The sequence below is a fragment of the Crocodylus siamensis genome, chromosome 12 (genome assembly GCF_052110815.1).
Source record: "Crocodylus siamensis isolate JL-2025a chromosome 12, ASM5211081v1, whole genome shotgun sequence".
NCBI lineage: Eukaryota > Metazoa > Chordata > Crocodylia > Crocodylidae > Crocodylus > Crocodylus siamensis.
In genome coordinates, this window is record NC_143406.1 from 50,616,568 (window position 1) to 50,629,000 (window position 12,433).

The window sequence follows — 12,433 nt, forward strand, 5'->3', positions numbered from 1 at the left end:
TAGGATTGTGGCCCCAACCCAGTTAAGCACTTTGGTGCGTGCCTAGCTTTAGAGCCTGAGAGTTGTTCTAGTTGAATCAGTGGAGTTACTTACATGCCTAAAGTTAATCATAGGTTGAAGTGTTGGTATTTGAATCCTGTGAAAATTACTTTTGGTGGATGTCTGTCATAAAGGTCTGTACAAATGAACTTGGTTACGTAATTCAGGCCCTTGGAGAGATGCATAGTTTATTCCCTAGTTTTTGTCTGGAGGACAAGTTTATTTTTTGACAGTTTTGAGGTTTTGCAATTTTTTGTTCCAGATTGGAATGAAAACAAGCTTTTCAGATGTTTTCATGAAATGGGTTGGTTGAAGTGGCTGGTATTTGTGGGGTGCTTAACACTTTAAGCCCTCAATTAATTTAACTTTGGTCAAAAGTGACCACAGGGTCCTGGCTCTCGAGAACCATTCCAATAGAATTGCTTCTCAGCAAAATTATTCACTTTTGATCTAAACGTACTCTGAGAAGATCTGCTCTTTGCTCTTGTATTAGGTCCCCATTATATTAGGAAGTAAGTTCTTAAGGCTTCAACTCTCTGATGTATGGATTTAAAAGAGAATCTGATGTGCCTGTAGTTGCTGAGAGTCTTGAAAGACAGCTTTATCTTACCTGAGCATGAATATTTCTCATGCTCTGTAATGAGACTACTTGCATAACTATTGCTTTATATCCTTAAAAGTGTTCAATATCTCAAGCCAATTGGAACAGATTTTGAAAGTATTTATTGGAGCTTCTAGAACTACTAGATAGCAAAAATAATAAAGATCATTATAAAACTGACCTTTTAAAAAAGGGAAGGGGGCTTCTTTTATGTTTCATATGAAATTAAATTATTTTTGTAGACCTATACCTGTGATTCCCAGAGGGTGTCAGCTGGACCATCCCAGCAGATCAGTGAGTAAAGTGTCCTGACCAGTTTTAATTCAGAAAGTCTGCCTCAAGTATCAACAGTTTGGGAAACTCTGTATAAAGCACTAGGAGACTATATCACTTTAAGTCTGTACATCAAAATAAGCATTGTTTCAGAAGATGCCATGGCTGAAACAGATGGTAGATATCTGATGCAGAGCTTGCTTCATGAAATCTGGTGACATGTCATGTAGTGGGTTAAACTAAATGAGCATTGTGTGTGTGTGGGGGGAATTGTTTTCCTGGTTTTTAATATCTATGAAACAATATTTTGTATGGATGATCCAGGGAGGGGAGAGGGGGTTACATTCCTGTAACATTACTCACTAGATTGGAAACTTCTCTAGGCTTACAGTGTTCAGTTTTGTTTAGATGGGAGCATGGGAAAATTACTCTTTTGCTTGCTCTTACCTGACTGCTGCTCTGATTCTCCTTTAAGGCTTTCTGATTCATCACTCATTTGAGGTCCATTGTTCATTCTGTATCTCTAAGGTTTGTTTATCAAGGTCTGAACTGCTGAAGCTAATATTCAGTTAACTTGTGCTATTTCAGTATTAAATTCATTTTTATCTTCATGATTAGCTGTTTAGTAAGATGGCCAAATTACTAAATTTCTTGGTTCTTGAGCCGTAGAAGGCTTCCATCACGAAGCTTTTCAGACAAGAGGTTTAAAACAGAATCATAGAAGTCAGGTTGAAGCAGAAGATTCTTGTAGATCTTCAAGTCTGACCCCCTGCCTGGGCAGGAGAAAAAACTGGGCTCAAATGATCCTAGCTAGGTAGGCATCAAGCCTCCTCTTAAAGACCCCCAGGGTAGAAGCCAGCACCACTTCCCTTGGAAGTTGATTCCAGATCCTAGCCGCCCTCACTGTGAAGTAGTTCTTGCGGATGTCTAATCTAAACCTCCTCTCCAACAACTTGTGTCCATTATTCCTTGTTACGCGGGGGGGGCGCTTGGGGAAACCAGGTCTCTCCCAACCCTTCTGGTCTCCCCTAGTGAGTTTATAGACGGTCACCAGGTCCCCCCTCAGCCTTCTCTTGTGAAGGCTGAACAGGTTCAGGTCCTGCAGTCTCTCACTGTAGGGTCTGCCCTGTTGTCCCTGGATCGTGCGGGTGGCCTCCTCTGGACCCTCTCCATGTTGTCCACATCCCTCTTGAAGTGCGGCGCCCAGAACTGGATGCAGTACTCCAACTTCGGCCTGACCAGTGCCGCACAGAGAGGAATATCACCTCCTTGGGCCTGCTCAAGGTGCATCTGTGGATGCATGCCAAGGTGCGGTTGGCCTTCCTGACTGCCTCCCCACACTGCCGGCCCATGTTCATCTTGGAGTCAATGATGACTCCAAGATTCCTTTCTGCCTCCGTGCTCTCAAGAATGATTTAGCAAATTGAATATAACAGTCTACTTTCAGCTAAGGGCCAGAGCCCAGGTAGAGAGCAAGAAGATAAACAGGAGTCGGTATGCAGGGGAGTGGTGTGAAGCTTATTTGACCCTTGCTTCTCACTGTCACAATTGTTTGTGGCAGCGTGCTTTTACTGCAGTTATCTTGGGGTAGCAATACTGGGAATGTGTTTAAAGGAAGACCAATGATTAAGCCCGAATAAAATCTTCACCAAAGTGAAAACAAACTGCATCAGTGCAGATGCCAGGCAGTCACTGTGTTCCTGCAACCCACTGTCAGAAGGGATCTAAGCCTGGAGACCTGGTTCTGTCGAAAAGCAACACCACTATTGAAGACTCTGCTAGAGGAAGGAGCTTGGGTTGGCTTTCATTCTTTTAAATCTTTTCTGTATTTTCAGTGTGTGTCTTTAATCTGAGCTAGGCTTTGCTTTTCTTGGATTTTCCTGTAGGTGTCAGATGTGTGGTCTTCTGGGTTCATGGTCGTAGGGAGGTCATGATCTAGATGCCGTTGTCTTGAATTACATTCAGCTGCATAACAATATGAAGGCAGATACTTGCCCCAAACCAAAAAGTAATTAACAAAAAGAAATAGCTCAGGCAGGGAATAGTAGTCCTTATGCGAGTGCTGCTTAAAGTAAATAAATGAACCCTATATTGTGCCCTGAGGGTTGCCAGGTTGTTGGACAAAGAGGAGAAAAGTTCCACAGCTTGAACCCCCTTCTGTGCCACTGCTGCAGACCATTCTTCCTTTTGTAGTCGTCTTGGTATAAGATTCAAATTATTTTGCTGACCATAATGGTAGTGGCCTGTGGCAGTAGAGGATAGGTGGTCTCATACTTCCAAATGACATGGGATATGGCTATAACAGATTCATAGAAGTTATGTTCAGAAGGGACCTCAGTAGGTCATCCAGTCTGACCCCCCTGTCCTGGGCAGGAAAGAGCTTGTCCAGTCTCCTCATGAAGACCCCCAAGATAGGAGAGACCATCACCTCCATTGGAAGCCCATTCCCAATTCTGACAGCCCTTACCATAAAGAAGTTCTTTCTAATGTTCAACTTAAATCTGCTCTCTCTGTTTGTGGCCATCATTCCTAGTTACTCCAGGGAGTTCCCTAGTGAATAGAGCATCTCTTCAGCCTGGCAGAGTGCAGGCTCAGGGGGGACCTGGTGGCTGCCTATAAGTACATAAGGGGTGTACATCAGGATTTGGGAGAATATCTGTTCACCAGAGCACCCCAAGGTAAAACAAGGATCAATGGTCACAAACTCCTCCAAGACCATTTCAGGCTGGACATAAGAAAACATTTCTTTACTATCCGAGCCCCCAAGACCTGGAACGGATTCCCTCCAGAAGTGGTGCAGGCACCTACGTTGGACTCTTTCAAGAAATGTTTGGATGCTGGGATCCTTTGACCCTAGCTGACTTCCTGACCCTGGGGCAGGGGGCTGGACTTGATTATCTTCTAGGTCCCTTCCACCCCTGACATCTATGAATCGGTGAATTCCCTGCTGCCCTCCCTTGATGAATTTATAGGCAGCCACGAAATCACCTCTCAGCCTTCTCTTGAAAGCTGATGAGATCCAGGTCCCTCAGTCTCTCCTCATAGGGCCTTGCCTACAGGCCTCTGACCATATGAGCGGCCTCCTCTGAACCCTCTCAAGATTCTCCGCATCCCTCTTGAAGTGCGGTGTCCAAAACTGGATGCAGTACTCCAGCTGTGGCCTGACCAGTGCTGCATAGAGGGGAAGCATCACCTCCCTGGACCTGTTTGTCATGCATCTGCTAGTGCAGTTAGCCTTGTTGATCACTTCATCACATTGACGACTCACGGCTGACTCCAAGATGAACATGAGTCCAAGATCCCTTTCCATTGCTGAAAAACAATTGGAATCATAGAAAATGAGGTTGGAAGGGTCCTCAGGAGGCCATCTAGTCCAACCTGTTGCCCGAAGCAGGACTGTCCCTAACAGTATCACCCCAGCCAAGGTTTTGTCTAGCTGGATCTTGGGAAAACCTCCAAGAGTGGAGACTCCATGTTCTCTTTGGGTAGCCTGTTTCAGTGTTTCGCTACTTTCCTAATGGGAAAGGTCTTCCTAATATGTACCCTAACCTTCCCTTGCTGCAACTTAAGCCCATTGCTTCTTGTTCTGTCATCTGCCACCACTGATCACAGACCAGCTCCATCCTCTTTGGAACCACCCTGCAGGGAGTTGAAGGCTGCTGTTTAATCTCCTGTCTTCTCTTCTCTGGATTAAATAAGACCAGTTCCCTCAGCCTCTCCTTGCAAGTCATTTGTCCCAGCCCCTGAACCATTTTTGTTGCCTTCCACTGGACTCTCTTCAGTTTGTTTACATTCTTTCTGTAAAGAAAAGCAGGAGGTACAAAACTGGACCTGGGACTCCAGATGTGTCCTCACCAGTGGGGAATAAAGGGAAAAAATCACTTCCTTCCATCTGGTAATGCTCCTACTCATGCAGCCCAGTATGTTGTTAGCTTTCTTGGCAAGAAGGGCACACTGTTGGCTCATATTCAGCTCGGGTGTGGCTGGTGAACTCAGACTGGTGGGGCAGTGCATCCCCACCATTGTTCCTAGTTACTCGATTTTTTTTTAAAATTGTTCATTTCCCCACCCCCTGCGCCTCTGGCCAAGCAGCAGACCTCCCAAGATGACAGGTCAGGCCAGCAGATGGATGCCTCTATCCCCACAGAAGGAAGTCTCCAACCTGTCACTGCTTCTTGGTGGCAGTGGTCTTGATCCTCGCAACATTGGCATTGTCTGGCCAGACCTTCTCCATGAATAGAACGTGCTACTCCTCCTTTTGCTAGGGCTCCTTAGACTCAACCCACCAATGAAAAGGCAGCCTATGCAGATCCCAGAGAAGCAGTGTACTGTGCTCCCTGTATCACTCATTAAGCAAGCTCTATCACCTTCAGCTTCTGGATTGATTTAACAAATTCATACACTCTGCTGCTGTCAAGACAAATTATAATTTATTCTGAGCTCATGCATAACAACATTTAAAACTTGCACTATTATAATATATTAATTCATTATCAAGACATGTTTGCTGCTTTGTCCTTGAGTGGAGAAGAATTGAGGGGGAGATTCCTGTAGTCTTTTATCAAACACCATGAATATGGCCATTTTCACTACACCTTTACCTGCTGTAAACCAAAATCCAAACATCATTTTTGAATACATGCATTTTATGCTAAAATGCTCTCAAATGAAGCATGGTAGAACCTGTGTGTCATTGCATGTACCCTTTTATATTTGTTCCATAACTGTAAATAAAGTTGCGAATACATACCTCGTTCACAAGTGTCCTCTGTCTCTGCAGACCTTTACAGAGGCCTGTTCTATGGCTGTTCAGATCAGTTTAACAAGATTCCCAACCTCCTCCTCCTCTTCTATCCCAAGTCTTTCTCTTTGCTTTCACGAAGGCTACATGAAACATAGCACGTGGCTATTGGGAAGGGCAGGTTATTTATTTATTTTTTTTATCGGCCTTTAGCCTTAACATCAGGAACTTTCATCTTACTCTCTTTTTCCAAATGTACATTCCATAGTCATTATGCAGCTGCTCACGGTATAGTTAAACAGCTCTTTGCTTGTTTGTGAGTCTGGTAAAAGGCAGAGAGTAATCTGAGTCTTATGGAATGAGTGCAGAAAATGTTTACAGGATGGGTGGTATTTTTATTTTATTGATTTTAAAATTGTGTCATACAGACCTTGTCAAAGTACCCTGTATCAATAAAAGTGATACTTCTTGTGATCAACTAGTTCTAGCAGCACTGTGGAGAAAATACCCCTTTCTGTTGATGAACTTTAAGGCCTAATGCAGGGACAAAGTATCTATAGGTATCCTGGCCTCAGTATAGTTTGGGGATTTTGAGCCATTTAGCATTCATGGGCAATGCATTGCCGAGCCTTATGATCCAAAGGAAAGTTGTAGCCATATGCATTTCCAGTGTGACAGCCCTCATGGATAATCTTAACTTCAAATCAACTAGCTGGCAGTAGGTAGCAAGTTTCATTATAGCAAAAGCCACATACTTTTCCACACAGCTGGGAGTGCTTTTGAAGGTAGTCTGCTGCTACAGCATGGGCCAAGGTCTGCCCATATTTCTTGGAAAATGGTTTCTGCTGCTGCAGCTGCTCATTCTGTGTCTGCTGTTGCGCAAGTTGTACATGTGCAGGTTGTGTGGGAAACTTTCTTTTAAGGAAGGTGGTTTACCAACTGTAATATGTAACAGAATTAGAAAGGACCCTGCAGAAGTTAATGGGCCTAATTCATCTGTCACCTGTTTTCTGCATGTTGAGTCCTAGTGCCCAAGATTTGGATGAGCCCAGCCTACATTTCTTGCAGATAAGAGAGGTTTTTTTTTTCATGTTTAAAAAGCAAACAACAAAAACTGTTCATCTTTCCCCTGACTACTCTGCTGAGAGTTGATGCAAATGATGTTTTGAGCTGTAATGTTATCTTGAATTTGGAAAGCTTGCTTTTTTGAGAGTCATAATTTAACTGAAAAGAGCTGGAGTAGTCAGTCTTCCTATATACTTCTTAGAGTACAAAATTGGCAACTCAATTCATTTTTTCCATTTTGGAATGAATCTTTTAATTCCAAATACCAGACTGAATGCAGGTAGGTTTTTTTCCTCTGAAGTGCATTCCTGATAAAATCCAAAGTCCTGTTGAGAGCCACATTCAAATAGAAAGACTCTGGTGCAACTGCAGAACTGAAACCTGTGAGATGGAAAATCCTGTCTTCTGTAAAACTGCAAAGCCTGTTTTCAGTGTCAACAGGAAAGATTATGATGAGAGAATTGATGAGAAGTACATGTTGTATCTGTTTGTTGCCTTGGTAGAGCTGCCCAACAAGCTGCCCTTAAGGTACTCTGGTCTGTGAATTTAAAAACTGTTTGCCTTATTACTTTTCAAAAAATCCTGTGCTTCATTACCTAATGTAGTTCATTCGTCCAGGTACCTGCACTGAAAAGGGTCTGCACCCTCTACGTGCTTGGATAGCTACAAATACGTACAGCAGAAATGTGACAGATTAACAGTAGTATGGCACTGATAGGAAAGCTAGAGTGGAAGTAGTCTCCTCTACTATGTTTCATTTTGGGAATTTAATACAAAAGTAACATTATCTAGCAGTTTTTGTTTGTGCTTTTTTTTTCCTATCTAGATTACAAAACTCAGGTTTTGTTGAAGTTTCTTGTTCTTACTTTTTTCAGTGCCGTAACTGTCTTTTAACTTTGTTTTGGAATTAAGATATTTCCTTATTACTATATTTGGAATTTAAGTATTGGAAGTTTCCTTCTGGTGGGAAGAAGCTATAAAATAGGGCATGGATCAAAAACTGTCAAGTAGGTTAGAAGGTTGAATTTCTCTTCTGCTGTTTTGCTTCCTGTGCTCTTGTATATTGATCCTTTTGTCCCTTACCCAAAAAAATCTCTATTTGAAGAGAGAGACCACCAAAAGATGGGGCTTGCATTCACATTTTAAAAGGGTGAAATACTACCCATACAAGAGCAAATAAATGTGTGTGTAGGTTTTAATAGGTTGATTTTTTGCCTTGTATGGATCTCCACAGCTTAGAGCTTTGAGCTATGACGTGCCTAGAAAGCTGCAGTTCAGGGAACTGCTGTGGACCAGGCTGCTGTTTGGTGGGGTTTACCTTCCCTTATTCATCAACTGACATCTCTAGTTTAGCTGCATGAAGTTAAGTTTAATGTTCAAAGTAACTTGCCACAGTTACTACCTTTGAAATTTTGATGCGTCAGTATTAGGATGCTTTTTTCTATAAAGGAGGGCCTTGAAAATAGTGCAAGTCGAGGTGAATGCCTTTGGATTGTTGGCTTTATTAATATGTTTGATGATGTACGTATCATTGAGGTATGCCCCAGTGAAGCTAATGGTAATTTAACTAGTTTCTCAGCCCTTTTTCTTTTTTTAATTAGGCAAGATTGTCCTTATTCAGCTTGAGATAACAGTATAACAGTAATCAGTGGCCTGAAAGAAGTATAGACTCTGTACTTTTAGGATGTGGACATAATTTCTTACGGAGCTGCACATTAGAGTCCTGTATGGGTCTTGCTGGAATAAGCTGTTTGGGGGTGTCTAAAGGGAGTTACAGTTTTTTCTCTGTACTGCCTGGTTCAGTGGTTCTGCAAAATCCTGTGATGCTGGCAGGGGCTGGTGCAAGGTGTATGTAGTAGCGGGGCAAGGGAAGGGGAAAGGGATCCTTTATTACCCAGGATAGAGGGGATGCCTCTGGATTTGTTAAGGTAGTTCCCACAGATGTTTTTAATCTCTGTGGTGGTAGAGTAAATTACTTGTAGCAGGGTGCATGGTGTTCCTGTTCCGCTAGCCTAAATATTTCACAATTATACGCTGTTGCAACATCTCTTTTACAGAGAAATTGATTTTGACATCTAATGTGGGCTGCATGGCATTATGTTCTACAGGTGCAAAAGAAATCTTGATCGTTATAGATGTATTTCAGTCTAAATCCTGTGCTGCATAAAGATTGTTCTTCTATCCAGAGCCTTTAAAAGATCTCTCTTGAATTAAACTCTTTACTACGGGGGGGGAGTTTGGTTTCCCTTGTAGTGCTTGCACTTCTCTCAAGGCCAGTAGTAGAGTTAATCTGGTCTGATTATCCACAACCAGGTGAGCCTTTCATAGCTCCGTTCAGAAGCTAATTTGCATGCAGGTTGAGTTTGCCTCCTGTTAGCTTTTGAAAAGATGAGGGTCAAACATCTGCTATAAGGATTTTAAGGAATAGCTTCCCAATAGGAATAGTTTATCACTTTCACCAGTCAATTGGAAATTAAGGACTCCTGCTTGAGGGAGGGAGTGGGGAAGAGGTAGGACTGTTTCAGTGCTTGGAGTAAAGTGGAACTTGGATTGGTAACAGCATAGCAGGTGTAGGATCCTGGTATCCATCTTAAATGGTGTAGGAGTCATGTTATGGTATGTCGAACCAGCTGGAACTTCCTTTCCTCTGTGGTGTGCATTCATTGCATCCAGCCATAGGTTTTAGGCTGCTGGTTACTTTGGTCCCATCTACGTTGATTTGGATAAGGTGGAATTTCCTTGCAAAGGGTGCATTGTTGGGTTTCTGACTTTTTGTTGTTATGGAGCTCTTGGGGCTTGGCCTTGTGTGGCTTTTGGGAAATCTGAGCAAGACCACTTCAACAGTTTTACGTCTGTGAAACTAAATACTTTGCTCACATATATCTGTGTAAAAATAAAACCCCACTTTTGATCATGGCTGCAACAAAAATGGCTGGAGTTTGCTCTGGCTGGAGTTATGTACACAACAGTTGTATTAATTCCTGTTCTTTCTTTTTGTCTGTGCCACTGCTGCTTCTGTCTTGTTTTTTGCTCCAGCTTTTATTCCATGCAGATCCATCAGCTTCCCAACGAACACATGTACATCTTCCTTGCGTCTTCCAGAGGACTTTGTAAACCTCCTTGTTCTGTGATGCATTCAGTCTCCAGTGACCCTGTGTCTCTGCGTAATTCTGTTTCAACTTGTACTCCTACACCACAATATTTTAGTAGCAAAGAATGCTATTCCATTATATTGTACAGTGATATATGAATAACTAAGACTTGAAGGTTGGCCTAACCTTTAGGAAAGAGTTCAAACTTTGCTACTTGCAGTGGACGAATCTGGGAGGTGGGGAGCGAATCCTGATCGAAATATTCTTGCTTAGCATGTTTGTGAGTGTCTAAAATGAGTGTTAAACATAGTCAGCAGGCCGGATCTAGGCCATGAAGCTGTACGCTCCAGCCTGTGGATTGCTGGACTGGCTCTGTGCTTACCCCTCCACCCTTGTCATATGGTGCACAGGCTACACACAGCACGGGGGGCCAGTATGGGGCACTAAATGCAGCCTGCACCCAGGATCCCCCATGTTGTGTGCAGTGCTGGGTCCAGCCCATGTGCCACAGGCAGCAGCACAACTCTCCATGCTGGCCCTAGGTGCACAGCAGGCTGGTGCGTTCTGCATGCTAGGCTGTGCATGCTGTAGGCAGCACACGGCAGGCTCTGGGCCGATGTGTGCTGCATGCCAGGTCAGTGGAGGGGTTGATCCAGTCTTAACCCTAGCTAGGCAGTGGATTTGGGGTTATTTTTGTTTGTTTTTTCATGAGTTTGCATTGCTATACTCCTTCAGTCTTTTTAAAATCAATTTTAAAGCTCTTTTTTAAAGTTTGGTATCAATTCAGCTACTCAAGTGCATTACAGTACTACTCAAGTGCATTACATTACTAAAGACAAACGGGAACAAAAGTTCATAAACTGGCTGCACGCTAGGAATGAAGGACTTAACACTGACATTGGCTTTATGGCAGATTATAACCTATATGACTCCTGAATGCTTCAAGGTGGTCACGACCCTCTCTCCCTTTTGATAGGCCTTGATCTCCCAGTAATCAGCTTTTCTTCTGCTAACTTGTTTGTCTGCTACTCCTGGGAATTCCTTCCCTTTCCCTTCCCTGTTTCTTATTATAGCTGTTCTGGCTTCTAAAGCTTGTCTAACTCTATTTCAGCTATGCAGTTGGTCCAATAAAAGATAGCACCCCAAAAAGTCCTAGTGTCTCTGATAATTCCTGGGTTGTTGCAGCCACACCATCACTCTAACTCTACCTTAAATTACTGTCTGGCATTTCACAGAATCATAGGAAACAAGGGTTGGAAGCAACCCCAGGATGTCATCTAGTGATTCTAGTACTGTTCTTTTGATGTACTAGTATCGTATATTTAGTGTGGAAAGTTAAAATATAAAATTGTAGAAATAAAAATCACCAAAAGTCTATTTAAATTGGCTGTATTTTTCAATCCAGCTAGGTTACTGCTTTATAGTTGAAACCCAGAGTTCTTTCGTCTTTATAATTGCCTATTAAGTAAACACTTAGAGGTTGACACATCCATCATAATGGTTTTTTTGTTTTGTTTTGTTTAAGTAATTTGAAACTGCAGACTTTGTGTAGCTTTCAGTTCATTTGGCAAAAGAAAGACAGTCATTTTAGGGTGTGAGAAATGATGTTTGGGATCACTTTTTTTATTTGGGGGCTGGGAGTGGTTGTCTGGTATCACTTAAGGCAGACTCAACATTTCCACTGGCAGCAAAACTTTTAGTTGGAAAGAATGATGGATGACAAGCCTTAGAAACCTGAAGCATTTGGCAGGATAGAGTTAAGGTTGTTTGGATGGTTGCCATGACTGTTTGCTGTCAGATCATAACTTACTGAGATTTTTTTTTTAAATATGCTTTATTTAAGTTTCTCTTGTCTGTTTCCTGCTTACTTCCATACGAACTTCCACTTTGACTAGCTTCTCCATCAGTATTTACCAGCTTCCTCTCCAAAAAATAGAGCACTCCTGAAGACTCATCAGTTTTGCTCATCACTCCAGATCTGCTTTTGTTGCATATTGTAACTTCTAGTAAATTTATACTGCAGGTTTTGGCAGTAAGAAGTCTGCATTGTGGCCTATTTTCACTTTGCTTTGTCATTTTCATTTGTGGCACTTACTTAACTCTCTGATCATGAATGTAGCTGACTATATTACCATTTTTTTTTTCCAGTATGATGCTGTTCCAATCCAGTCTAGTGTGGTTTTATGTTCCTGCCCATCCCCATCAATGGTGAGGAACCAGACGGATTCCAGCACTCCACCTGTCATTTCCACCTGTGGCAGCAGACAGGGATCTAATATGGAGAGTACTGCAGCTGAATCAAGGTCTAGTTCAAACTCTCTACAGCAACGTTCAGGACAACAGCCTCCACAGCCGCGAAAGAAACGACCTGAAGACTTCAGATTTGGAAAAATTTTGGGTGAAGGATCTTTCTCAACAGTGAGTAATTTAGCTGTTTTCAGGTCCTCAACCTTTGCAAGTTTAGTGTGAGATGCATCATGGAAATCATTTAAAAAATAAAATAGAGCTGGAAGAGACCTCAGGAGCTCATGTAATCCAGTCCCCTGCTCAAGGTAGGATCATCCATGTCTAAACCATTCTAGACAAGTGTTTGTCTAACTTGTTTTTAAAAATGTCCAAGGA

At 42.5% G+C, this 12,433-nt stretch overlaps 1 protein-coding gene across 1 annotated transcript in view; it reads left to right on the plus strand.

Annotated features, from left to right (window-relative positions):
• The window catches only part of PDPK1 (3-phosphoinositide dependent protein kinase 1), a 46,796-nt gene that overhangs the window by 6,049 nt on the left and 28,314 nt on the right, over nucleotides 1-12,433 (plus strand). The window contains exon 2 of the mRNA XM_090023635.1: nucleotides 11,960-12,229. Within this exon, the coding sequence (XP_089879761.1) occupies nucleotides 11,960-12,229 (270 nt within the window). The remainder of the gene's footprint in view (nucleotides 1-11,959; nucleotides 12,230-12,433) is intronic.